Source organism: Eptatretus burgeri, chromosome 4, assembly GCF_056783735.1.
Source record: "Eptatretus burgeri isolate ZD-2024b chromosome 4, Ebu_testis_v1, whole genome shotgun sequence".
Taxonomy (NCBI): Eukaryota; Metazoa; Chordata; class Myxini; order Myxiniformes; family Myxinidae; genus Eptatretus; species Eptatretus burgeri.
In genome coordinates, this window is record NC_140964.1 from 107,551,792 (window position 1) to 107,578,559 (window position 26,768).

The 26,768-nt window shown below is 42.5% G+C and overlaps 1 protein-coding gene and 1 pseudogene across 1 annotated transcript in view; one reads left to right on the top strand and one right to left on the bottom strand.

Moving 5' to 3' along the window:
* The first annotated feature begins 3,664 nt into the window (after nt 1–3,664).
* The window catches only part of PSMC3IP (PSMC3 interacting protein), a 61,383-nt gene continuing 38,279 nt past the window's right edge, over nt 3,665–26,768 (top strand). Inside the window, exons 1-5 of the mRNA XM_085879629.1 lie at nt 3,665–3,849; nt 11,245–11,345; nt 15,536–15,625; nt 17,978–18,089; nt 19,309–19,454. Coding sequence (XP_085735755.1) covers nt 3,720–3,849; nt 11,245–11,345; nt 15,536–15,625; nt 17,978–18,089; nt 19,309–19,454 — 579 coding nt within the window. The 5' untranslated portion in view covers nt 3,665–3,719. The remainder of the gene's footprint in view (nt 3,850–11,244; nt 11,346–15,535; nt 15,626–17,977; nt 18,090–19,308; nt 19,455–26,768) is intronic.
* LOC147028860 (uncharacterized) lies at nt 21,809–24,870 on the bottom strand (annotated as a pseudogene).

Genomic DNA, 26,768 nt, shown 5'->3' on the forward strand with positions numbered 1-26,768 from the left:
ACCCAGGAAATTAAGAATTTAGTGTAAACTTTGGTCGAGACACCGTGAGGGTGGAATTTTATGAAAAATGTGAAACCGACACACCTGCCACCAGGGTTGATGAAAGCTCTTTTGAAAGAATTCAACAATTGTTGTTAAAGAATCAAAAACAGCTGGATGGTCTTGATGAGGGGATATGTGACGATGAGAAAGAGGCCCTGAAAACAAGCATGGAAAAGGAATTGGAGCAACTTGCTCAGATAAGTAAAAGAATCGTATATATATATATATATATATATATATATATATATATATATATATATATATATATATATATATATATATATATATATATATATATATATATATATATATATTGGAAAAAAGGTGATTACCTGTTGAATATATTCGGTGTGCACATAGTTCTCTTCCTACAGGCTACCTGGGCACCCCAACTCCATGGAATGAGACCAGTGGAGGTGAACCCCTCCCCCACTTCCCCTCATGTCCCCAACCAAATGCAAATCGAGAACACCTCCTTTCCCTCCTCTCTTCACTCCTCCATCTTCCACACACCCCTTCCTTGCTCTCACTCACCCCTCCCTCCTCAGTATCCCCTCTCTTGGTATTCCCATCGGCAGTGCCGAATGAGCAACGTGAAGAACGAGGTATTACGTACACAGTTCAGTCACCTGCACTACGTAGTGTTAAATCACGGTCAAAAGTACCTTTTGGTGACACACATTATCACTCTGTTAAAAACAAAACCGAAAGTACATCTTATTCTCCTTCGTAATAACTGGTCGATGGATTAAAAGTACAAAGTTCAGGACCCACACACCTGCGGTGTGGCCCCACAGGGCCTAAATGTCATCCGGTCCACCTGCTGAAAATGTTGTGAAATTATTTCTTTCTTTCTTTATTTTTTACACAACATCATATTGTTTCACCTTTTTGTGTGATCTGCTTTTATTATATTCTGATCTGCTCTGACCTCATCTAACCTTATGTCTCTCTCTCTCTCTCTCTCTCTCTCTCTCTCTCTCTCTCTCTCTCTCTCTCTCTCTCTCTCTCTCTCTCTCTCTCTCTCTCTCTCTCTCTCTCTCTCTCTCTCTCTCTCTCTCTCTCTCTCTCTCTGTCTCTCTGTCTCTTTCTCTCTTTCTCTCTCTTTCTCTCTCTTTCTCTCTCTTTCTCTCTCTTTCTCTCTTTCTCTCTTTCTCTCTTTCTCTCTTTCTCTCTTTCTCTCTTTCTCTCTTTCTCTCTTTTTCTCTCTTTCTCTCTTTCTCTCTTTTTCTCTCTTTTCTCTCTCTCTCTCTTTCTCCCCCTCCCTTTGTATTTACACCAGAAAAGTGACAGATAGTATTTGATCATAAATAAGTAAATAAAACGTATGTTGTAGACACACAAGTGATGTTTTTACTTATAGGTCACTTTACCCTCGGTGTATTCTGTGATGTCATGATGTACAACCAATCAGACCGACCACGATGTGCTCAACTTCACGAATGTGTTATTGACACCAGTCAGCTCCATTACTGGTCCCATGTGTCGCGCATGCACACACGGCACTCACGTCAAAGCCCAAGGAAGGGCAACACATCACATGTTCAGTTACCAATCAGCCTGTAGATCGCTCGTCAAGTAGCTTAAGCACTCAAGCAAGCACCCCATTTGAATCCGTTGATAAGGAATGGCTTGCTTGGCTAAGGAAGCTTGGCAACTGAACACACCCCTGGATGTTCTTGATACGTCATAAATGATGTATACATTTTTCCATGATGACTTGTGTCTTTTACTCTTTTTACGGGTTTATACCCAACTGTCAAGTACCGGTTACTTTAGGCAACGACAACATATATGCTTGTAGTACCACATAAAAGGACACACACTGACACACAGGACTACAACTTACTTGGGGTATTTGTCCATTATAAAAAGGTCCATTACCAATCAGCTTGTTGTCGCTTGCCAAGCCAGCCGTTCCATATCAACCATTCCGTTATATTCCTTGCATGAGTGCTTAAACCACTTGGCGAACGCCCTGACACAAAACCGACCCCGAAATCGGTTTCACATTTCAGACAATAAACTTTATTTCCCCAATTTTTTTCCTTCCTGGGATCTCCAAGGAATCTATCCATTTTGAAAACCCTTTTCTGATCGATTGGTGCATCCAATATGACACAAAGCTTGGATGTAAGGTGGGTAGTAGGGAGGGGGGGGTGGTGGTGATTAGATACAAGAGAGTATTGATACTTGTATAGATTGGGCAAAAGACTGGCAGATGGAATTTAACCTGAGCAAGTGTAAGGTGTTGGGGATGGGAAAGAACGATGAAAATAGAGATTATAGGATGGAGGGGGTAATTTTGGAGCGTGTCACACAGGAGAAGGATCTGGGGGTGGTAATATATATATGGGAGGTAAGCAGGCAGCTATAGGTAAAGCAAATAGGGTTTTAGGCTGTAATCGGAGGGGGGGGTCAATTATAAATCAAAAGAGGTGGTGCTAACATTGTACAGGAACTTAGTGAGGGCCACATCTAGAATATTGTGTGTAGTTTTTGTCACCACAATTCAGGAAGGACATAGATGCCATAGAGAGGGTTCAGCGTCGGGTTACTCGATTGATTCCGGACCTCGCTGGACTCAACTATGATGAGCGGCTGGTGGAGACAGGGCTTCAAACACGAGAAAGGAGGTGGTTATGAGGAGATATGATTGAGATGTTTACAATAATGAAAGGTATAGATAAAATAAGTGCAGATGAATTATTTAACAGAGTAGACAGTGATTGGACCATGGTCCATAGCCTGAGAGTAAAGAAGAGGAGAGTTAAGACGGTAGTTAAGGCAGGGGACATTCACTCAGAGAGTAGTTAATGCATGGTATGGTCTCCCTGGAAAGGTAGTGGCAGCAGAAACAGGAGATTCGTTTAAATTAGAATTACATAGGTACCTGGACGTTATGGAGATAGAGGGGTATAGCGATGTTGATGAGACTTTGAGGTAGTTTCAGCATTGATGGGTGATTGTGTGCATGTGTACGGAGTGCTGTTGGTGGGGGTCTCGTGAAGGGGAGTTGTGTGGTTGATGTGTGTTTTTAACCAAGCCCATGCCCCCTCCCTTGAGGAGAAGAAAAAAATATACAAATAAAAAGCAAACAAACAAACAAAATAAATAATTTTATTAATTAAAAACATTTAATTTTTTTGCATTCGCTTCCTTGGATCTTGTGTGGATAAATTAGTATGGTGATCGTGCAGGCATGATGGGCTGAATGGCCTCCACCTGTGTTAGATTTCCTTGTAAATTCTTGTAAATGGCACAGCATCTTCTCATTTAAAAAAGAATGATGAGCTGTCAATGGAAACAAAATGGTGCGCTTGACTCACGTGACCAGACATTCATTGGGTACCCCATGTCGCTACTCCGCCATGCAGCACCCCCACAGCCGCCCGCATCGGCTATGCACAATACTGTATTGTGTGGAAAGTTTTTTTTTTGATACATAGTACTCAGAATCTTTGGTTGATATGCAAACTTTCCGAAGCACGGCTGAATTGTTGAATTTCTATTTTTATGTCCATATCAAACAAGCCATGGCGGTATAGTTCGCGGTAGTAGTTTTGCTTTCTTTTTTTCGTCGACGCTTGTTTTGCGGAAATTGTCTTTCAAAACTTGTTTGTGAACGTGCTTACATCAAAACAAAGAAGGTTTTATTGCATACCTTTGCAACTTAGATGGTGAAGATTCTTGAAATTGTTATCCCCCCCCCCCACAGGTGTTTGTTTTTGAAAGCTCACACAGCCGTGAGCCGGGGTTTCGGCGGCAGCTGCTGCAGCGCGATGAGCAAGGCGAAAGAGGCGACAGGTGTGACTCTTCGTGATGGATGTGCTCTCGCAGTGGCAGGATTGAGAGAATTTAATAATTAATCATTTAATGTGGTGTTGGATTTCCGACTGTCGATGTTTTCCCGCTCTTGCTGTACCGTGTGTGCTCTGTGACTGTGACTCGATGTGTAATAGTCATTCGGTCGGAGCTTTCTTGGTGCAATCACTCGAGTGCACTGCACGAACGATGGCCGCACGCACAGCAGTGCTTGCCGGGTCGGGTGGTGGTGGTGGTGGTGGTGGTGGTGGATCGTCTCGCAGAGGCAACACCCGGCTGCGAGTTGCATACTTTTTTGAGGGTGCAGTCTTCCCGCTGATCCAAGTCGAACTGGGTTGATTATGAGAGATATTTATCATAATTTGGTCAAGGTCTACCCTTTTTTTTTTTGAGAATTGCATTGAGGTCTTGAGGTTCTCGAGTGACTTCACCAGATTGGACGACGGGCTCGAAGTCCACGTGGGAAGAATTCGTGCTCTCGTGAATTTCTTGCCTGTGAAGCACCAGGGTGGCATTTTATAGTCGAGTTGTGTTGGGTGTCAAACCCACGCTGCACAGCTCAGTGGCAAGTACACGACCTCTGATATTGTTGTGGGGCCGGGGTTTGGTGTCGATAAACGACCACTTGGTGGAGCAGTGGAGTCGTCTCCCACCGAACACCCGGAATTTAGGTCGTGAATCTCGGACAACTCCGAAAGATCACGGGTCACAGAGGACCGTGGTCGCCAATATTTCGACGGCATGGGGTAGGATCCACTTGTCGAACTCCAATTTACCTAAGTACTCACGCCGTCCAACTACCGGGGAAACCACACCCTCGGCCGACTTTGTCCGAATTGAGTCGCTGTCAGCGATTCGGATCCGGCGTAACCGAGCGGAAGTTACCAAAGCTGCGCTGGACCAAATGAACAATTTACCGGGCCGAACGGCCTTCCTACTTCTCAATACACACCATGCTCGGCCAATGGAGGAAAGCACAGAAAACGAGCTGGTACATTTAACGGGTTTATCAGAGAGGGGGTCACAGAGAGCAGAGTTAAACCGACAAAAAGCAATGCAGGTATGTACAAGGCACTTAAACAATTCTACTTGAAGACGGGCCCACACACAGACACACACCCAAAAAAATGGACCCCGTCGGGTCTTTATTGAAGGCTTCCAGCTCGAGGAAAGGTGAGCTGGAGACCAGAGCCTGTGCTTGGACCTGTCCACCTCATGTAGTCTTCGACGATCCGGCTCGGCGGGACCCGAACCCGCAACACGATGCCGCTCCAAGCACCAGGTACCGTGCTCTCCAACCGGCCACGCACCAATCAACCAAGGAGATCAGAGACTACGATGACCCAGGACCAGACGAACCAGCCAGCACCAAGACCCGCGACCCCCAAGACGACCAACCTCCCCAGCGTTCCTTTAGTCGGTACACGACCTCTGTACCTCGTACTGTTGGTGTCATTGTGGTATTGTTGGTATTGTGTTGGTGTCAAAGCCAGTGACAGTTTGCAAATGAATGGAAGGATTGACGTGCCATTGTAGATGTTAACTTTCTCAACCGTAAATGTCTTCTTTCTTTCTTTTTTTCTGCAATGTCAGACTTGATTGACTAAAACAGCACTTGGTAGAGCACATACCTCCACTTGGCTGAACAGTTTACGTTTTCTATCCCACCGATATGCTGGATCTGCTGACTTGAACCAAAATATCGGCTTGTTCTTGTCCCATAACCAACTTAATCCATCTAGTTTTGTGCGAATCCGTCCACAACGGTTTGTGATATCGTACTATATATCGTTTTGGATCTATCTCTCAATCTTGTAGAGTCGCTTAATAAACTGTGGGATTTGGATCCGAATCTTCACCAAAATCGAACCAATGCATTCTTGTCACACACCCAAGCTGTCCACCAAGTTTTGTCCGTAACTTTTTGGGACATCCTGTTCACAGACAGACAAACAAACCGTGGTGAAAATGTAACGTCTGTCCATCTTCAATGATGGAGGTAACAACATGTCTTGGAATACGACATGAAAACAAAGGAAAGAATGTAAAAATCGACGACGGCATTCGAGAAACTGTGCAGTTTTTTTGCTCGTATGTAAATTTCTCATCTGTGTCCATGTACAGTATATTTTACCTTTGAACTTGACATGTGTGAAAGAGTTCATAATTGGTTCATGAAAAAAAAATTAGTGACCACTATATTAGTTATTGTTGTGTGTCTGTCTGTCTGTTGGGTAGTCGATCTTGTCGAAAAAAAAAAAAATTAAATTTTTTTTGAGATTTGTTCTACCCTAATTATCTGTATTTAAAATGGCGATTTCAGTTAATACAATAGCGATTTCGATTAAAGTTGGTTGGTAGGTTCATACCATGACCTAGTTGTGTGCAAATGAGAACGGTTGCTATGGACACCACCGTTGCCTAGCAACGGGTCTTTGAAATTTTTGAGAAATCATAAGAAAAAAATTTCTTTCAAAAATCGGGCCACGAGCGACTGTGGGCAGTACATTCAGCCATATTGTCAAAAATTTCCAGCCGGATCCGATGAAAACTGTCGGAGAAGATAGACTTTGAATGAACCCTGGTTGAAAACAATAAAAAAAAACGAAGTTCGTTATATCTCAGAGACTGAGTCAGATATACATGAAACTGGCATGGTAGGTTCATGGCATGTCCTAGTTATGTGAGAAAGAACCGTTGCTATGGACCCCTCCATTGCCTAGCAACGGCCGAAAAAGCTCAATGTGGGGGTATTTTAACGAAAAAACAATCTGCAGCATTAACCCTTGAAGCTGGAATCATGAATTTTCTTGTGCTTAATCCTCAGGTCATTCCCCATCGAACGGGCCCATCGCGTCAGGTTCTATTGGGTAGGAGACTACCCATGTCCGCCTACCGGCTTGTCTGTCTGTCTGTCCCGAGCAGAGCTCCGTGGGTTTTGATCCGATCCTGACAATTTTGGTGGGAGGTTTATATCAGGATCTAGATGTGTTTTCATGAAAATGGGCGTGGTGCGCCCATTATGGGCGGAGCCACGCCCAAAAAACATGTTTTTAGGGGGTAGCATATTTCAATTTTCATCTTCTCCTGGGGGGTTTGTCAAATCTGACATGGGTTTCGGTATTTGGTTAGCCCAATGGCACCTGCGTAGCCCCACGGAGCTCGTTTTTTTTTATTTTATTTTTTTTTTTTTTCCATTTTCGTCACAAGGTCACGAACTTAGAAAATTGCCAATTTTAAGATAAAAAAAAATTTCTTCTCCGAGGGGTTTGTCGAATCTGGCAGGGGTTTCGGTATTTGGTTCGCTCAATGACACCTGCATAGCCCCACAGAGCTCGTTTTTTTTTTTTCATTTTCGTCCCAAGGTTAAGGCCACAAGGTCACGAACTTAGAAAATTGCGAATTGTGTTTGTAGGGGGTAGCCAATTTCAATTTGCATCTTCTCCTCGGGTGTTTGTCGAATCTGGCAGGGGTTTTGGTATTTGGTTAGCCCAATGACATCTGCATAGCCCCATGGAGCTCGATTTTATTTTTTTTTTTTCGTCCCAAGGTCACGAACTTAGAAAATTGTGATTTTGACATAAAAATCCATCTTCTCCGAGGGGTTTGTCGAATCTGGCAGTGGTTTCAGTATTTGGTTAGCCCAATAGCACCTGCATAGCCCCATGGAGCTCGATTTTTCATTTTTGTCCCAAGGTCAAGGTCACAAGGTCACGAACTTAGAAAACTTCGAATTTTGACATAAAAATCATACGACTGCCCAAACTTTGAGAGCGAGGATGACAATATGTTTTATGCATAATCTTGAGGTCATTCCCCACCTAAATTCTTGAAACCATTTTGCTCTATCTCGAACACCTTGCCCGTGGTGCCCCCTTCAAGTTTGTTTTTACGCTGATTTCATCAAAGTATGGATAATCCAATGAGTGTGAAATGCCATATAGCCTATATGACGTTATATTGTTCCTGGAATGTTCCAGAGGAAGTTTTGCACCAAAGGTCATAATCCTTGACCTTTGACCTTTAAAGGTCACAAAGGTCAAATTTTCAAAGTTGTGGGAATTGAACCGGGTTTTCGACCTTCTTCGATGAACTAACTCCAATAAGGTATAGCACATATCCTGTTTTCTTATTTTAATGTCCACAACATTGTTTTGTGACCTTTTAAAGGTTATGCAAAGGTCAAATTTTTAAAGTTGTTGAACGAAACTGGGTTTTCGACATTTTGCAGCTAATAACCTGTCACTCGTACCACATCATGTTGATCATTTTTATAACTTGGTCAAGCATTATCACATTATCTCATCCTTGACTCCTGAAACGATCTACATCGTCAAATACCGCTCGTGAACCATCATCGTCTTCAGACTTGTTGAAATTTAACTTCATTGCATTTGTCAGTTACAAACTCCAAACTTGGGGTACAAATACAAGTGTGTGTGTGTGTGTGTGTGTGTGTGTGTGTGTGTGTGTGTGTGTGTGTGTGTGTGTGTGTGTGTGTGTGTGTGTGTGTGTGTGTGTGTGTGTGTGTGTGTGTGTGTGTGTGTGTGTGTGTGTGTGTGTGTGTGTGTGTGTGTGTGTGTGTGTGTGTATAACATAGGCTATGTGGCCGTAGCCTCACGCGTGAGTGTGGGGAACAGAAAGGAGGGTGGGTGGGTGCTTTTACATAAATTCTCTATGTAAATGTGTACCATGTAGCGCCACTTTGCGGTGGTGGCAGAGGGTATACAATTTCCTTTTTAACCTGGGCAGCGCTGAGTTTATATCGCTTTTCACATGGGTAAATATGTCCTTCCCTTCTCTCCCACCCCCCCCCTAAAAAAATGGACGGGCCTGTCAAAGTTTCTCATCATGTGTGAGAGATTTCTAGCGAGAAGGGACATCAGGACGGACCCGGGGGGGGGCGGATGGGGGTGGGGGGTATGGCGTGAGGACGGATTGAGCAGGGTGAGTGAGGGGTTAAAGCACCCGATGCATGAGTAAATTTGTCTTCCTTTCCTTCTCACCCAAAATTTTAGCAAACACGACGACTCATTGGTCTGTCAGCGAAGCGACAGGTCGCCTCTGCCAGTCACTTATAAAATTATTGTTTCCGGATCTTCAGCAGAATTAAATTGATTTGTCTTTGGCACACACACAAGCTATCCAAGCTTTATCCAAATCTGTCCATAACCTTTTGAGATATCCTGCTCACAGACTGACAGACAGGGGTGAAAACACAAGCTCTGTCCCCCTTTGTTGGCTGAGGTAATAGACAGTAATAGCGAACGAAGTGAGCTTAATACTTAACGCGTGCACGTGAGAAAATAGGAAACAACACAATAGCCCTGGCTATTTGGAATCCGTGTCGTTAGCTATGACTTTTTACTTCCGGTTGTTAAACGCTGTGCGGTGTATAAACACGATTGGGTTTTATTTCTATCTTGTGAATATTACTTAATGCGTGCACATGAGAGAATAGGAAACAACAAAAACAACACAATACCCTGGCAATTGTGAATCCCTGTCATTGGCTATGACCATTTTGCTTCCGTTTTTGTTGTGTTTCTGGTTTTTTTTTTTTGTTTCCGGTTTTTTTCATGGAGAATGATGCATGCTGGGAGATCATGACCGGAAGTGTTTATTTATTTATTCAATTATTTTTTTTCCCAAAGTTAATTTTATACTTCCCAAAGTGATTTTTTTTTCATGACAGGAAGTGTTTATTTTGTATTTAACATTATCGGGAGTGATTTTGAAACTCTTCCCGGAACTTTTAATATTCTTTTATTCTTGACTTGAAGTGATCGTTTGTTTATTTATTTATGCAATTATTTTTTTCGCAAAGTTAATTTTAATAAAGATGTCTCCCGCATCATCAAAAATATTTTTAAATCGTGATTTACATTATTTGTTCGCTGATCCTGAATCCAGGCCGAAGTAACCGGAAGTTGCGTCAAAATCATCAGCTGTGCGGCGCTTACATGTACCACGGTATAGTTGGCAAGTATACAGTTGTGAACAAGTTTTATGTAAAGTCAGAAGCGAATGTAAGAAGAATTCTACGTTCGCTTCTAGGCTTTGCCTGTTCCATATTATATTAACATACTTGTGTCTTTATGACTGTTCTCCTGGAAGACAAAATCCTCTAGGAGGCTGACTTGAGCGATCACGTCATCTTGCGTGCCCTTCTCTTGGCAATACCATTGGAAATTCCAGCGATTTCGCAGAATTTCCGGGTTGACTTGCACTTGGAATTGGCTTCTGATTGGACAAATTGACCTTCGGTACTCGTCACAATAATAATGAAAGGGGGTTTCGGAGATTAATGATTGGTGACGACATTTTGAAGGGACTTTCATGTATATCGTATAACTGGAGCTGGAAACGTTTTTTTGTTTGTTACTTACGAAATCTAAAGATTTCGTAAGTATATTGATCACTTCCGTTTCTGTTTGCTTGTTTGTGTGTTTGTTTGTTTGGCGGCTCGATAACTCGAGAACGGAAGAAGCTACCAATGTCAAATTACACCACATGATTCAGGAGGGTGATGGCTAGCGCTGATTAGATTTTGGTCAAAATCGGTCAAAGGTCAAGGTCACAGTGAGGTCAAACATAATTCCGTAAATTCATGTGGAGAAATGGAGATTTTTGCTTCGCTCGACGTTACGAGTTCATTTTAACTTCGATTTTAATTTTGTCTTCGGTTTTTGCGAACGCTTAGGACGCTTAAAACTCTGTTGTCGAAATTCTGGTAAAAATCAGATGTTTTGGAGACGTTTTAAGATAGTATAAAAAAATATTTCACTCGACGCGTCACGGGTCGTCACGTGATGCAGTGCGCTCGAGCAGACGTGTCGTTGAGTCACGTAAAGGTTTTCCGTGTGCGCGCTGACGGTGTTTTCGATAAAGATGGTGTTTAAAAGTCAATTTTTATCCCAATAAAGGTTATCGTCGCATTCCTGGCTCACTGAGCCATCAGATTATGTAAAGATTGTTGGTGGATGGCCGAATATTACTGTTTTGTGTCTTTGATAAAATAATTGCGTGGAGAAATGTAGATTTTTGCTTCGGTCGACGTTACGATTTTTGATGGTTTGGTACAGAATCATCGTAGAAACTTCTGGTTTGCGTCGCTACCTTCTCGAGAGACAGCTTTTATTAGACAAGGTCAGAGGGCAAGTTGACGATTTTATAAGTACCAGTCTATGACTGCTTGTTTGTTTGTTTGTTTTTTTTTCTTCGTCAAAGTTGTTTGAACGTGAAAAGTTGGCAGGTAAAACGACCAGCGACTGGCACTGAAATACATCTGTGCATTTGCCTGGTGATTAACTGATGGATGTTTTATTTTATTTGTTGACTAATTGACTTCCTGGCAAACTGATTTTATTTGTGCAGCCTCAACAATGATTCTGAAATACCTGAACGTGCAGAACCGGCCTTACAGTGCTCAGGATATTACAGCCAATCTGCAGCGAGAACATGGCTTCGGAAAAACGGTAAACCACCTTGGTTCTTATACATCCTTGACTATATTGTCTATGATCATTAATTACAAGGATATTGGTAGATGTTGGAAGTCTTTTTGCCTGTCAAGGCTCAATCACGTGTCTCACCCAGAATTGGAGGGAACATCCAATCTGCTATCACTTAATCAATTATCCCCAGCTATGGCTCGGATTTTATAATTAATAACCCCCTGCCCTTCCAACCAAAGAAAGCTGTATAAAGTGACGCAAATAAGTAAGTCCTTTTTCTGTTTCAGACCTGATCTGAGTAACTTTTCTTGGTTGTTTTATGCAGCTTTCTTTGGTTTGAAGGACAGGGCATTGTTAAAGACATTTGTTTGTGTTGTATTGGACAATGCAGGATGACTGAATATGAATCTCCCAAGATTCTGAGTGCAGAGGCTTTAATTTAAATTAAAAAGTGTCGAATGCAGCTCATGAAAAGGTTATGATCTCCAATTTGGTTAAACATGCCGAGAAACTGACTCGTGTGTTTCCGCGGGTAATTTACTCAAACGTAAAACAAATACAACGGCACTGGGTTAGAGCACATACCTCTGCCAGGCTCAACAGTTTTGTTTTTTTTTGTATCCACTGATGGATTGCCTTGCTCTTGTCACCTACCCACTCATCCATCTCGTTTTGTCATATCTCGTCTGCAACTTTTTGAAATATCATGCGGTATATCGTTTTTCACCCGATCTTTCAATGGTGAAGAATCACTTTAATTATTCTCATATCAGGATCCGGATCTTCACCAAAATCTAACCAATTCATCCTCGTCACACACCCAACCTGTCCCAGTTTCGATCGAAACCTTCCATAACTTTTTTTGAGATATCCTCCTCACAAACAAATAAATGTACAAACAGGGGTGAAAACATAACCTTGGTCCACCTTTGGTGGCAGATGTAAACACATTTGTTAATTTTCTTCCGAATCACATAAACTTATATATTGAAAATTAAAACATCTACATTTACCATTTATTGTACTATTTACAAATGCAACCTGACGTTTCACTGACAGGAATACTATGGGTTGGGATGGGAGGAAGAGAGAGAGGAGGGAGGCAGGGGGAGAGAGAAAGAGAGAGGAGGGAAAGGGGGGAGAGAAGGAGGGAAGGAGAGAGAGAGAGGAGGGAAAGGGGGGGAGAGAGGGGAGGGGAGGAGAGATAGAGAGATAGAGAGATAGAGAGATAGAGAGATAGAGAGATAGAGAGATATAGAGATATAGAGATATATCATTAATACTCAACTGTATATATTTTCACTGAGCTGCCGGTCCACGTTAACCCCCCCCCCCATCCCAAATTGTGGCGACGGGCGGTGAACAACTCCATCTCCAGATGGTCGAGTGTTTTTTCCTTATTAGGAGGCAGACACGTTCATCCTCGGAGATTATCAAGTGTGCGGGAGGGGCAGGGCGCAATGGCGGAGGGACTGGGGCACATAAATGTATGCACGGGCGTTTATACTCGAACCGCACGACAAATACACCAACACAGCCACTTAAAATGAACACATTTATTGAAAATAGGCAAATATTTACAAAGGACAATTATCAGAATGAATAACAATACGTGAGGTAAATTAAAGTACAAGTTGAGGTGCCTCTACACACAGACTTAAATACAAACAAGGGGAAACCAAATAAAAGAAAACCCTTCCTTTATTCTGGTACTTAGCTTAGCCCAGAGATGGTCTTTGTGGAACGTGGAATTGACGCGCTTCTATTTGCATATATAGATGTGCGCAAAATGGTGCCGAGACGCTCTCTCGCAGCAAGAACATTCGTCAGACAATTTGTGAGTGGTATTCAACACCAAGGATCAGAGACCCCGTGCAGCTTCTTCGTCGATCGTCCTCACCAACACTTTGCAGAATCACGCCGTCCCTTTCGGTGACATACACGAGGCCTCGAGGCCTGTCCACACGACCAGCCAAGAGTCGATTGCCAGCGTCTTGCTTCACCACGCAAGTCAAATCGCCTCAGCACAAATACAAGAATCATGCTGTCTTATGCATGCGTCAAAGGAAAGCCAGCTGTACAGACCTGTTCTTCCAGACCATTTCCTAGCTACGTTCTCTCTTGACCGCGTGCATCCTTCACTCCGCATTCGTGCGTTCCTCCTCTCCCTCTGACCTTGTGCTTGCGCTCCCGATCTCCCAACCCTGACTGATGTTACACCGAACCCCTGTTCCACCTCTGGGGTGTGGCTTGCTCGCATGAAACCCGGGAAGGTGGGGCTTCAGCCTGATCAGCATGCTTGGCTAGCTTCTGACGTCACGCCCATCAATCGTCAGCCTCGGAGCATGACTTCGCCAGCCGTCACCTTTGGAGGTGGGGCTTTTGCCTGCTCAGCACATTTGGCCCACCTGTAAATGCAAAATCGACGGAATGGATTATTGGGGGGGGGGTGCAGCGCAATCACATACTGGGTAACTTATTCTTAATAAGGAACTTATTCCATGTAATTAACACCGCATCATCCCCCCGTGTGGTGACACATAACACTTAAGCTCACAGTTTCCCAACTTAATTTCATCGTGATGTCTTCTACATGTCCACGGACCAAACAACTTGATTCAATCCTAACTTTCCGATTAAATTCCTCCATCTACCCCCACAACCGCAACAATGTGTATGTATGTATGTATGTATGTATGTATATATATATATATATATATATATATATATATATATATATATATATATATATATATATATGTATGTATGTATGTGTGTGTGTGTGTGTGTGTGTGTGTGTGATCGGGAAAGGATTTGTTTTAAGATATCTTGCTTGGAATTGTATGAATATGGTTTTTAAGAAGCACATGTCAGAAAAAGCACATTTCCATTTTTAGAAGCAAATTTCCTTTCATGCAACAGCTCGCACTCAGCAGCACTCTGTGACTTAGGATTTATTTTGAATATCTTGAGAATAAAGAAACACCATTTTAGCCAGCAGTACATTCAGTCACGGCCATCCAATATTTCATCAGCAGAGATAAAATAGCTTGCTGTGATTAAAGCAGGTATTGTTGTTTTGCCTAAGACGTTTTAATTTAACAAATTAACTAGTGTGGCATAACTATCTTGATGCAATGTTATTGAAATGCATCACAATTTGCAGATATTTTCTCCCCTGTGAATACTCCATCCTACTTTGCTGAGTTGTGCTTTGTAAATGGACTTCTCAATTCTCAATCCTACATTACTATGTTAGGATACATGTATAATGTCAGGATGTCAATTCTCCATCCTACTTTGCTATGTTAACTCATATTTTTGTCAATCTTAAGGGCTGGCATGATTACTTTAAGGTATGCCACTCACCTTTTTTAGCCTTGGTTCAAATACAGTAATAATTCCTTGCTTAACTCTGGCCAAGAAAGATGGATCTAGCTGTTAAACTTTAAATAACATTGCACGATGCTTTATTAACCTCTGCCATCGAAGATCGGAGGTTACTGTTTTCAACATGAACCCCTTTCTGTTTGTTTGTTTGTTTTTGTTTGTGAACAGTATTACGGAAAAACTCCTCGACGGATTTCGGCGAAACTTGGTGGGGGGATTAGGTATGGTCCACGGATCATGCCATTAGATTTTGGACTTGGTCCAAAATCCAATATGGCCGCGACGGCGGCCATCTTGAAAAAATATTTGAATTTTTTTTTTTTTGCATTTCTACATGTTTTAAGTGATTTCCAACCCTACCCCCCCCCCCCGCCAAAAAAAAAAATTGTTAGAGAGAAAAAAAATTTTTGCAACTTTTTTTTTTCAACAAAATTTCGATATATATATATATATATTTTTTTTTTTTTGCATTTCTACATGTTATAAGTGATTTCCAACAAAAAACATGCCAAAATTATAATTGATTTTACGTGGGTATATCCACCTGAAGTTCCAAAATCAGCCGCAATTTCTGTCTCAAGGAATCTAGTTATGACGAATGAATTGAGTATGTAAAAGGGAAAGTTGCAAACTATAACTCTGTGAGCACTGTTGACGTCAAATTGAAAGAATAGGATATCAGGTTCACTTGAGTGACCTAGCAGTATTGGCGGCGGAGGTTTTGCACTCTACCGAGTGCTCCCCCTCTAGTTTCATTATGGAAATGTACACGAGTAATGAAAATATAGCTCCCGTTCTCCTTTAACCTTCTTTGGTTGCAGGCCGTGATAAAAGCCTTGGAGCAGTTGGCAGAAGATGGAAGTATAAAGGAGAAGCTTTATGGTAAACAGAAAGTTTACTTTGCAAACCAGGTAAATAAGTTCCAGGAATAATGTTGTATAAAGTATAGCACTTTTCTCTTGTAATTGCGAGGGAGAACTGTCTGATTTGAAATAACCACTCCTTGCCCTCCCTTCCTCCCTCCCCCACCCTGAAATTGATCCACTTCATCCAGGCTTCTGTAACTTCTGAAGGCATCTTAGATGTTTCTTTTTCTGAATTTATGTGTTCATTGCCAGGTGATTGAATATTTGTTGACACCTCTTCTCAATGCTCCTTAATTCTGGTTGTTTCCAGTTCTCCAGTATATAGAAATAGGTGAACACCGAAAATGCATTTGGTAACGTGAGTGGTCGCTAACTGCGTGTGGGCCAGGTCATAATCATGTTGCAAGTTGTACTTTTTTGCCCATTAGGCTGCATGTCATCCTTGGGTGACATCCTTTTTTAAATATTTTGTAACATGAATGTAGATCACTTACCTGTTTTAATCATCAGGAACAATTGTTTGCTGCATTTTATCTGAAAAGGTGATGCATCATTCTCATATCATTTCAGAAGTCATTGCTATTTTGGTTTGGGTGAATGTTTTTAAAGACAAAACGCTTACTTTGAGAACATGAGGTCATCATTTACCAAACTGCTGTTTCAGAGGTTATCCAAAACATGATTTCCAAAATGAAGTACGAATGCTAATGAGGCCTTTTGTGCATGCACTGTGTGCATTTTTAGTGACTTGGTTCAGCTTGTCAGACACTTTTAACCTGCTGTTAAACGCATGAAATCTGTAATTCAAATCTTCTTTTAAACACAATTTTCAGCATTTAGACAAAAGAGTGGCAATTTCAAAATGCTAAACCATAATTGTTCTGTTCCTGAATGCAAATCGGACTCATGAGAATATAGGAGAAATATCTGTGGATGAGAGGAGTCTTTTCCTGTCTTTTTCTTTTAAGATAATTAGCGGCCACAGTGAATATCTACAAAAACACACACGGGGACGCTTCAACTTTTAGCAATAGATGTAAAAATGTAGTCCAGTATAGTTTCTTTTGCGACCCTAGAACCAAACAAACAATATATTTTTGTTTTGGGATTGATTGCATGACCTTTCCGGTTGTTTTTACAACTATAACGCAAGCGGTGAGATGTGTTTGCAGCAAAAATATATACTGGTGAGTAATTTTACTCGGTCATTTGAAATTCCATTATCACTTTGATAATATATATATATATATAATATATATATATATATATATATATATATATATATATATATACATATTTCTAAAATAATCATACTTTTATTTATGAAACAAAAATAAATCCACAAGCCTATGAGCTGTATTCTTTAACTGTGCTCTAATGTGATCTGGCAGGGTGGTGATGGGTGGGGGGGGGGGGGGGTGATTCTCTTGGGCCTCATCATTTTTGCCGGGTTTTACACAAGTATATTTATAATGGCCCTCAAGCGAAATGGAGAGGGATTATCCGCTGTGGCGACCCCTAACGGGAGCAGCCGAAAGAAAAAAAGATTTATAATGGCCTTCAAAGCTCCCATAGCTCTCACCTTCCCACCTGCCAGCCCCAACATGATTAATAGTCAGTATAATTTTAACCATACCCTGGACAATGTACCAGTTATGTCCTTCCCATCGGTGTTCAGAAGCATCTAATCCCGATAAACCATACATTCCCTGGTAGCGATCCGTTGGGGATTTCCACTCGGTCCTTGCACCAGACCATTTATTAGGGAGTTTGCAGTACGAGCAGGTGCCTGTTTGGCAAGCTGAGAAAGCTATCAGTCTTTTGTTGTTCAGAGGCATAGCCCTTTCTCTCAGGTACTTTTTCATGTATTTTCGGCTTATTTCAGAAGCTTTGTGAGCCATATTAAGTAACAATCCTCATCTTACTCACGCAATACACTGTACTTTATGATGCCCTGAACGCTAACCTCTCCTGAGGTGTCTGCGCATGTGCGCAGAGCATTCTGCGGTGGAATATGTCCTTTCAAAAGTGTCATATTCAGTAATGTTCCTCAAAGTGCAAATTAAGAAAAAATAACAAAGTAATACTTGTACATTGTTTGCACACATTTCCATCCAGGGTAAAACCCAACCCATTCGATAAACTGCATTCTATCAAATGTCTCATGAAACATAATTTGTATACATTGTGCAATCATGATCTGGCATGTGACAAAGTATCATCGAGTGGATGGTTGTCACCAATGGCCTTGCAGTAGTATCAGTTCGGACACTTTTTGATCAAACTTCGTGCTTGAAATGGCACATTCCACCAAAGATCATGTGCATAAAAAGTTGGTACGTCTTGGAAAAAACCTTCAGCTTCAACATCATTTCCTCTACCTGCGTTTCCACTCAGGAGCAGTTCCCAGCAGTGAGTGAAGAACAGTTGAATAAACTGGATGAGAAAGTAATTCGGCTAAGCCAGGATCTTCAGAAGAGTCAGCAAGCTTGCCGAGATCTGGATGCTGGTACTTTGTAATCGTACACCATACTTCCTAATTCACTTTCATTGCAATATGATTTTAATCTCCAGTGTCACTTCAGTGTAAATTCCACCCTTGTCCTGTTCGTCACCCCACCTGCCTTCTCAATGTCTCACTTGCTTAATTTCCTTGTCCTTGTCACTTTGCCTCGAAATAAATAACTGTTCAATTGTGTGATACAATTGTGACCTGGAGCTAGTAATGCACCTGAGATGTGTTAAAGGCAAACAGGATTGCAAAAATTACATTCATTCAAATCTTTAAAGGAACATTTATTGTTGCCTCTTTTTTGTTTCACCACAGCAAACGGGATTGTTGAAATTTCCTCACATCTAACATTGTAAATGTTTTCAGTCAATGATGTTCAAGATTATATATTCCTGAGCAGGTATACAAGAGAAGAAGTGAATATCTTAACTTTGACATTCATAGCAATTGCTTTGTTATGTGGTCTGGTGCCTACTGCTCGGCACAGCCTGTCCTGGTGTCTCCTTCCCCGCCCTGCGTGGCCTGACCTGGGGCCTCTTGGACTGGTGCCTCTGACCACTGTCGTGCCCAGCTAGTACTGGTGCCGCTGGCACACCCGACCGAGACTAGTGCCTCTGGCCACCAGCGCGGGCTAGTGCCTCACACCTTACCCCACATGGCGTGACCCCCAATCACCACCACCCCCCCCACACACACACACACACACACACACACACACACACACACACACACACACCCTGGCTCTGTGAATAATGGCTGGTTCTTCCCCCACCTGCCCCCACCGCACCTGTGCAACCTGTCATTTTGCCTCCTGACCTGCACAGGCTGGCCAGAGACCCCCTCATTGCTCCAATAAGTGCTAATGCCAAAAACATCAGCTTCTCCTTGTTTTCCACAGGTAGTCATAGTTTATTCCAGCATTGTTTGATTCCATCCATTGTTCTTCCTGTCTGCTGATACAGATGGATAGTAACCTTAATGAAAAAGTTCTTCATTTTTATTTTTGTCCAGCTTGAGATTTTGCTTCCTGATGAATTTCTTCCTAATAACACTATTATCTGTCATCTATTCCTCGCATGTATTTTATCCTCACTTTTCATTTCTTTCTTTTCTTGCATCAGGCATTTTGTCATGTGCCTTGAGCTCAGATATAATGATCTGGGTAAGATGAACAAAAAGAACAATGTTTTACATCTTCGTTCATTTTTCCCTTCAGATTTTCACAGCCTTTCCTCAGCCATGACGACTACAGAAGCTGAAAGTGTTGCTGCGGATCTGAGAGAAGAGTGTAGGACCCTGCAGGAAAGGCTTGACAAAATTCATGAATCCAGTAGCAATGTCACCACTGTTGAGAAAGAAGAGGTGGGATTATTGGTTGTGTGAACAATCACTCTACTGCTTGCCTGATTTGCATCTCACTACAAAACTGCTTGCTTGATTTTCATCTCGTGACCAAACTGCTTTAAATTCTTCCATGGCTGACTCAACAGAAATGTGGGAGTCTTTGTGACTGTTCAAAATGTAGTCGTGGTAGATAAACTACCCCTCTATGTGCACTCCCCATATGCACACACAACCACCATGTGCACAAGTCGAGACTCGTACTTACAACCCAAACAATTAATACACCTAACATAACTTCCAACAATACCACTTGGCCTGCTTTCCTCGACTTTCTCCAAATCCTTTTACCACAACCTGCCTCCTCACCCTCCCACACACCCCAAGTTGAAGAGGAAACAACACTAATGCCAACTTAAGTTCATGAAAATATCATCTCAGGCAGCGATATTTGTGCAAAATACAATTTGCCCTTTATCAATTTGGTAGTTTTAATTCCTGATTTATCAAGCTGTTTCAACAGGTCCTAGCCAAGGAAAAAAAAAAAAGTACCTTTTTTTTTTTTCCCCTGCCAAGGTTTTCTCAGTGGTTCAGTCATCCTTAGCATATGCCCTTTCAATTTAGCTGAAGGGCCACCTTGGATTTGGCCTCAAATCCAATATGGCGGTGAAAATACAAAATGGCCACCAATACTCATTGAATCTCACATTTTAATGCTCGGAAATCAATCTTCTAACCACAAAATATGACTTTCTGGTTGCACATTCGGGATGTATATCATTGATACTCTCGCCAAAGGAAAGGGTATTGCATTTGGGTCCGTCCGTCTGTCTGTCTGTCTCTGTCTTGTTTCTTTGTCCGCACAGAACTTTCGTGTTTTTCTCCACAACCGCTTGTCGGATTGAGCCAAAATTTTCACTCTATGTGCGACTACTCGTGTATAATGTTTTAATCATAATTATGATGTCATAGGTCACGTGGTGTGGCAGCCATCTTGGAAAAATGGAAAAAACTTTGGACCTCTGTATCTCTAAAAGTGCACCAAGGAAAAAATTGAAACTTGGCACACTGCAAGTACTCGTAGGGAATAAGTGATTTTTATTTTTAATTTTGTTTTTTTTGTGTGATGTCAGTGCCTTCGTTTTGACGTCATGATTGCATGTGTAGAATGCTACATCTGATCAGTATGAAAAATTTTGAAGGTAATATTGGGATAAAATTCTCCACAGAAAAAAAAATTATTAATGACATCATCGGTCACTTATTTGGCAGCCATATTTATTATTATTTTTAAAAACCTTCAAAAAACCTTCTTCTCTGAAGTGGCTGAACAGAATGAGGTGGAACTTTACATTTGTGACCACCTATCAATGAGTAACAAAAGGTTCACACATATATCATTTGGCACATGATTTGGCGGCCAAATTGGATTTACCTGAAAACCTATGTAAATCTTCTCCAGAACGGCTGGACAGATCGATGGAAAGCTTCACACAAATGTTCCCCAAGCCATGGGTGTACAAGTTTAAGGTATAATTGATGTCACATGGTTTGGCAGCCATATTGGATTGAAGAAAAATATTAAATAATGTTTTCTCTGGAACCGCTAATCAATCAACATGTAATGATGGGGAATACATGTTTAAATTTCATCTTGATCGGACGCAGTCTGGCAGCCAGAATTATTTAATTTTTTGAGATGGCTTCTTTTTGTTGTTTTTTTTATTTTTATTTTTTATTTTCATGTTTTTTGAATAAGGCTCACTTGGCTGTGCCTGGATGGGTTTGAGGGTAGAGGAGTCACAGGTGAAATGCGAATCCCATCCATGTTCCTCCTGATGATTTCATCTTTGCCTTTTGCTTGTTTGGGTTCCTTCTGATTACTCCAATGCAAGACTGCACCAATTTGGTCTTCCATCTATCCATCCATTGGGACCATTCTCTAAGCAGAGCGTTGGTGCTGCCTAAGCAGTCTCCTTAGCTATTGGGCACAATCCTGGACACGTCGCGCCACTGACACAGTACACCAGCATGCTGGCACTCATTTTGCCGACCTCGGAAGGATGACAGGCCTAGTTAACCCCACCTGATATTAATTCAACAGCCGAGTGGGATTTGAATTCAGGATCCTAGGATCCCAAGCAATTTGGTCTTCCATTTGATTTTAATTGAATTTATTTTGATTCCATTCTAACTTCAATTGAATAATGAATAATAATACAAATACGTGAAGCCTGGTGTTGGTGCAGTGGTAAGGGCAGCGGCTTGGGATCCAAAAGGTCCTGAGTTCAAGCCCCATTTGGCCACTGAATTAATACACCAGGGGGTTGACTCAGCCTGTCATCCTTCCGAAGTCGGCGAAATGAGTACCAGTGTACTGGGCCGGTGTATGCCCCGGTTAGAATAGGTGTACCATATCCCTGTGTCGTAAGAGGCGACCAGAGTTGCGTCAGGAAGGGCATCCGGCGTAAAACGTGCCAAATCACTATGCGGATCATACGGATGATCCGCTGTGGCGACCCCGAACGGGAGCAGCCGAAAGAAGAAGAAGAAGAAGAAGAATAAAAATACGTCATGGGTCAGGTTTAGGTGTCCGAGCAAAGCGGGGTTGCATCAAATCGGAACATTTTGGTACCCTGTCATCACTGCCAGCAGTTCAGTGGCAGTTCTAATTACATCATATTAATTAAGTAATACACCACTACATAATCCGCCATACAAAATAAGTCCAGGTGAGGGTCTGCAATCTCTGATTGTTCTTTTTCTTGGTTGATTTTGGAATGATTTACGAAGATTTTGTGAAATCCAGCGATGCTTGATTGATAGGTATGTATTTGTCATACCTCCTCTGGCAGATCCAATAAATGATCAACATCTTGCAGTTGATGACCTCATCAGCATGGGCAAATCTGTGGCACAACTCCAGATGAGTGCCAATTTCCATTATCATGTCCATATACCACTTCACAACGTTGTCATCTGGAGGCAATGGAACTCCAGGAAGAAACTCAAGCTTGCATTTTGTATTTTTGCAACTGGTCACCCCTTTCATGAATGTTTCCAAGACCCAACTGGACCCATCTCATCTTTATCCTCATCTAGAAGACAATCGAAGCAATCTTCACCAACGACACCCACGAAAACCCAGGCAATTTTCCATTTCATCTGGAATTATAACTTATGAGTCTTTGTCATCATCACTCAAGTCTGGTAATGATGGAGGTGGTATCCTCTTCTTCGAAATTTTGAAGGATCCATAATCAGGCTTCTCAGGATTGATGATATTGAGCAGCTCTGGCTTGAGTTTAGGGTTGGTGGTGCAATCACTAAGATATCTAGCTTGGAAAATAGTTCTAGTTGTGTGCCGAGTCGTGTGGGCCCCAGTAGGCATCTGCTGTCTTCCGTCTGAGTTATCAAATGTTACAGTATGTGTACACTGCAACCTTTGATGAAACTGTGACCAGTCATCAGCTTTTCCCAACTCTGGCTTATTGTGGATATTTTCTCAGCTTGGGATTTACTTGGAACATTGGTGTAGCCCAGATCATTTTTTGATGTCTTTGGATCTATCGACCAGCAAATCTCATTGTAGATGCAGCCCAAGGGTCGGTGGGTATCAAGTTGCTCAAGGAGGCCATCGGCTTCAAGAGGCCATTTTACTGATTCCCTCTGTGAAAGCTTACATCAAATGAGTCTTGAAAATGCTTTCGTTAAGGCCTCTTCTCTGACTCCATGTTCTTGGAGTATGGCTTCTGTATAAACTAAGAGGTTGATTCCACTGTTACAATAAGAGTAGTTATTTGCAACAAAATTTGGAACACCCCACTATTAGAATGGATATTTAGAACAAAAAACGGGGTCAGAACAAGCTAATGTGCTGTTAAAAACACTTGTATGAGGTAAATTAGACCGTTTTTGCATGAATAAGGTCTCGTGTAAAATGTGTCGTTTTCTTTTTTAGGTCATCTCGAGCGAGATGACCTAATAAAACCAGTCTCTATGTACGTACGTCCATTTTTTTTCTTCCAATTTTCTTGATATTTGGTATGTGGGTAGATGTCGATGAGCGATGCACGAAGGTATGATCTTTGACCCAATTGAAGGTCAAGGTCAACATCAAGGTCACTCCAAAGTTGCGAAATCGTCCATTTTCAAAATCTATCTCCTCCGCCGTTTATGATCCGATCTTCGAAATTCCTTCGGATTCTGATAATATGGAACAATATCTAAATTTGCTCACGCCGGTTTTTGAAATTCATCCTGGTTATCGAGTCACGTGTCTTCAAAGTTGGAAAAATCGTCGATTTGATACGGTCAAAAAAAAAATTCGCCCGATCTTGATGAAACTTGGTATGTAGGTATGGGTCGATGAGTGATGCACGACGGTATTACTTTTGACACGATTTAAGGTCAAGATCAAGGTCAAGGCCACTCCAAAGTTGCGAAATCGTCCATTTTCAAAATCTGTCTCCTCTTCCGTTTATGATCCGATCTTCGAAATTCCTTCGGATTCTGATAATATGGAGCAATATCTAAATTTGGTCAGGCCGGTTTTTTGAAATCCGTCCTCTTTATCGAGTCACGTGTCTTCAAAGTTGGAAAAATCATCGATGTGATGCGGTCAAAAAAATTCGCCCGATCTTGATGAAACTTGGTATGTAGGTAGGGGTCGATGAGTGATGCCGACGGTATGACTTTTTGACACGATTGAAGGTCAAGGTCAAGGCCACTCCAGAGTTGCGAAATCGTCCATTTTCAAAGTCTATCTCCTGATAACTCAGAAATGTCGTTTGATTTCTGAGGTTTTCTATCCTTTTTACTCCCGGGCTTTCGTCTGTACGTTGAACCAAAAGACAAGACAACATCGAAGCCATTCTAAGCTGATCAGAGATCCACATCTGCAGAGTTTCAGAGATGACAGTCACCCCCAACCGGGGGTAATTTATACAAGCTAAATACACAGTCTTGGATGGAAAACACACGTTTCTGCATTAGAATAGTTATTTGGAACATTTGCTATATTTCTGCCTCCCTACCACATGGAAACCTTTGGAATCTCCAAATTCCTATACCAGCCTCTGCTTTAGGGTTGACATGTTACTGATCAGTGGGTCATCGATGTCATGGTCTCGGCTCACCTCTTATACATCCGACACCTACAGCAAATCTGTCAGTTGATAGACCTCCTTATCCTTGATAACTTTGCGGGGAAATAAACTGAGAAACTTGTCAATACCTTGCGATAGCTACGCTCCTTCTGAGTATCATCTGTGGTGGGTTTTTGGAGATTATACATGGAGTTGAAGTTACTAGAACAGGTTTTGTAGTAGTAAAGATCCATTGCAAATATATCACAGAATGATCCACTAAGCAAAACATCCAAACACTTTGCTGCAGCGTGGGCCTTCTCATCCGCGTCATTCAGTTTTGGGTCCATTTGGCTCTTGCGCTTTCTGAAAGCATTTTATTCTGAGCACTGTCTCAAAGGGCGGAGGAGCTCCTTGTGAGCCAATGGCCATCCATATCTAGTGCCCAACTGTGTCTGCGGACGTCCTCCTGCAGTTGGGTTACTTCTTATTAGGAGGTTGGTGGCAGGATTTGCACTCAGGCCACGGTAAAACCCTTCATTCCACAAAACACAAAAACGCAAAGAAATCTGAAAAACCAACTCCGTGTGAGTACTTCTGTGCAGCTTCCCTTCGCAGGGCAGCTCACCGGATGACGGGATTAGGGCAAAGCCTTTGGGACCCCCAATCTTTGATGATAGGAGGGAAACTACGGGGAACATTCCCGGGTCAGATTGCGTGAGAGTGTGTCGGAGTGGTGCTGAGGTGTCATCCACCCGACGGCGGTCTCCTTGGGTTAATCTGAGGCGGTCCCTTCGGGTGGGTGCCTGGAATGTCCTATCCATAATAGAGGATGATCTCCTGTCTCTGTTGTCCAAACGCTTGAGCTTGGATGATATCGGTATTGCAGCACTCTCTGAGTTTCGGAGACCGGATTGCGGTGAGATCATCGTGGGTGGTTACACCTACTATTGGTCTGGTCGCTCTGATGGTTACCATTCCCAAGGAGTTGCTGTGGCTGTGTCCAATAAGCTGACTCCAATGATAATTGAGGTAACACCGGTCAACGAGCGTATTATGAGACTAAGGATTTGTCACTCGTTGGGTGTCATTTCCCTGGTCTCTGTTTATGCTCCGACTGAGGCGAGTGATCTCACCATGAAGGATGCATTCTCCGCCACGCTCGAGTCTGTGGTTGATCAATGCCCCAGACGAGATACACTTCTAGTCTTGGGGGATTTCAATGCATCGACTGGAACTGATAGGGATGGTTATGAAACGTGTGTTGGTCCCCATGGGTCAGGAACTATGAACCAGAATAGCACCAAGTTCCTTGACTTTGCAAGAAGTCATGGACTTAGGGTGGCCGGTTCATGGTTTCAGCATCCACAAGCTCATCGCTGGACTTGGTATTCCAACGCTGGCAGTGTGGAAAAGGAGATTGACCATGTCCTCGTTGATGGTCGCTGGAGGATGATCCAGAACTGCAGAGTCTACCGGAGTGCTCATTACCTCAAAACTGACCACCGGCTTGTTGTAACAACTCTGAAGTTGCACCTTGAATCCAGGAGAATGGTACCATCCCAGCCTTGGCAGGATGTTGGCATGCTCAAGGAAGAGAGGGTAGCTGAAGAGTTTGCGAACAAGCTGAGTGTAGATTTGGGGGGTCTGGGTGCTTTGGGAGGTCCTGAAGAGTTGTGGAGTGCCGTCAAGACCACCGTCCTTGATGTTGCCGGTGGATGTCTTGGTACTCACCGTAGGCAAAGAAGAATTTTGTCTCAAGGGACACTGGATACCATTGACCAGAGTCGTAGGGCCAGGCTGAATGGCAGAGCTGAGCTGTTCAGGGAGTTGAGGTGTAAAACTGTATGTGCGCTAAGGGTGGATAAGGAGGCTGATGTGCAAGGAATCTGTGAGAGGGTAGAGCATCACCTGTGGTCAAGTGATTCTCGTCCTGCTTACAGGGGAATTCTTGCATTGCATTCATCCAACCCCATCCTTCGGTGTACTGCAGTTAGAGCAGAGGGTGGTAGGCTCTTGACAGAGGAGTCCGAAGTGAAGGCCCGCTGGGCTGGTTACTTTGAGCGGTTGTATCAGGCTGATCCACCAGCTGTCGAGTTGTATGTCAGGGGTGTTACAATCCATGTTGCTGACCCTCCAATTAACTGTGGTCCACCTTCACTTGTGGAAACAGGCTGCGGTGAACCGGTTGAAATGGTGTAAAGCTCCAGGGATCTGTGGCATCCATGCTGAACTTCTCAAGGCTGGT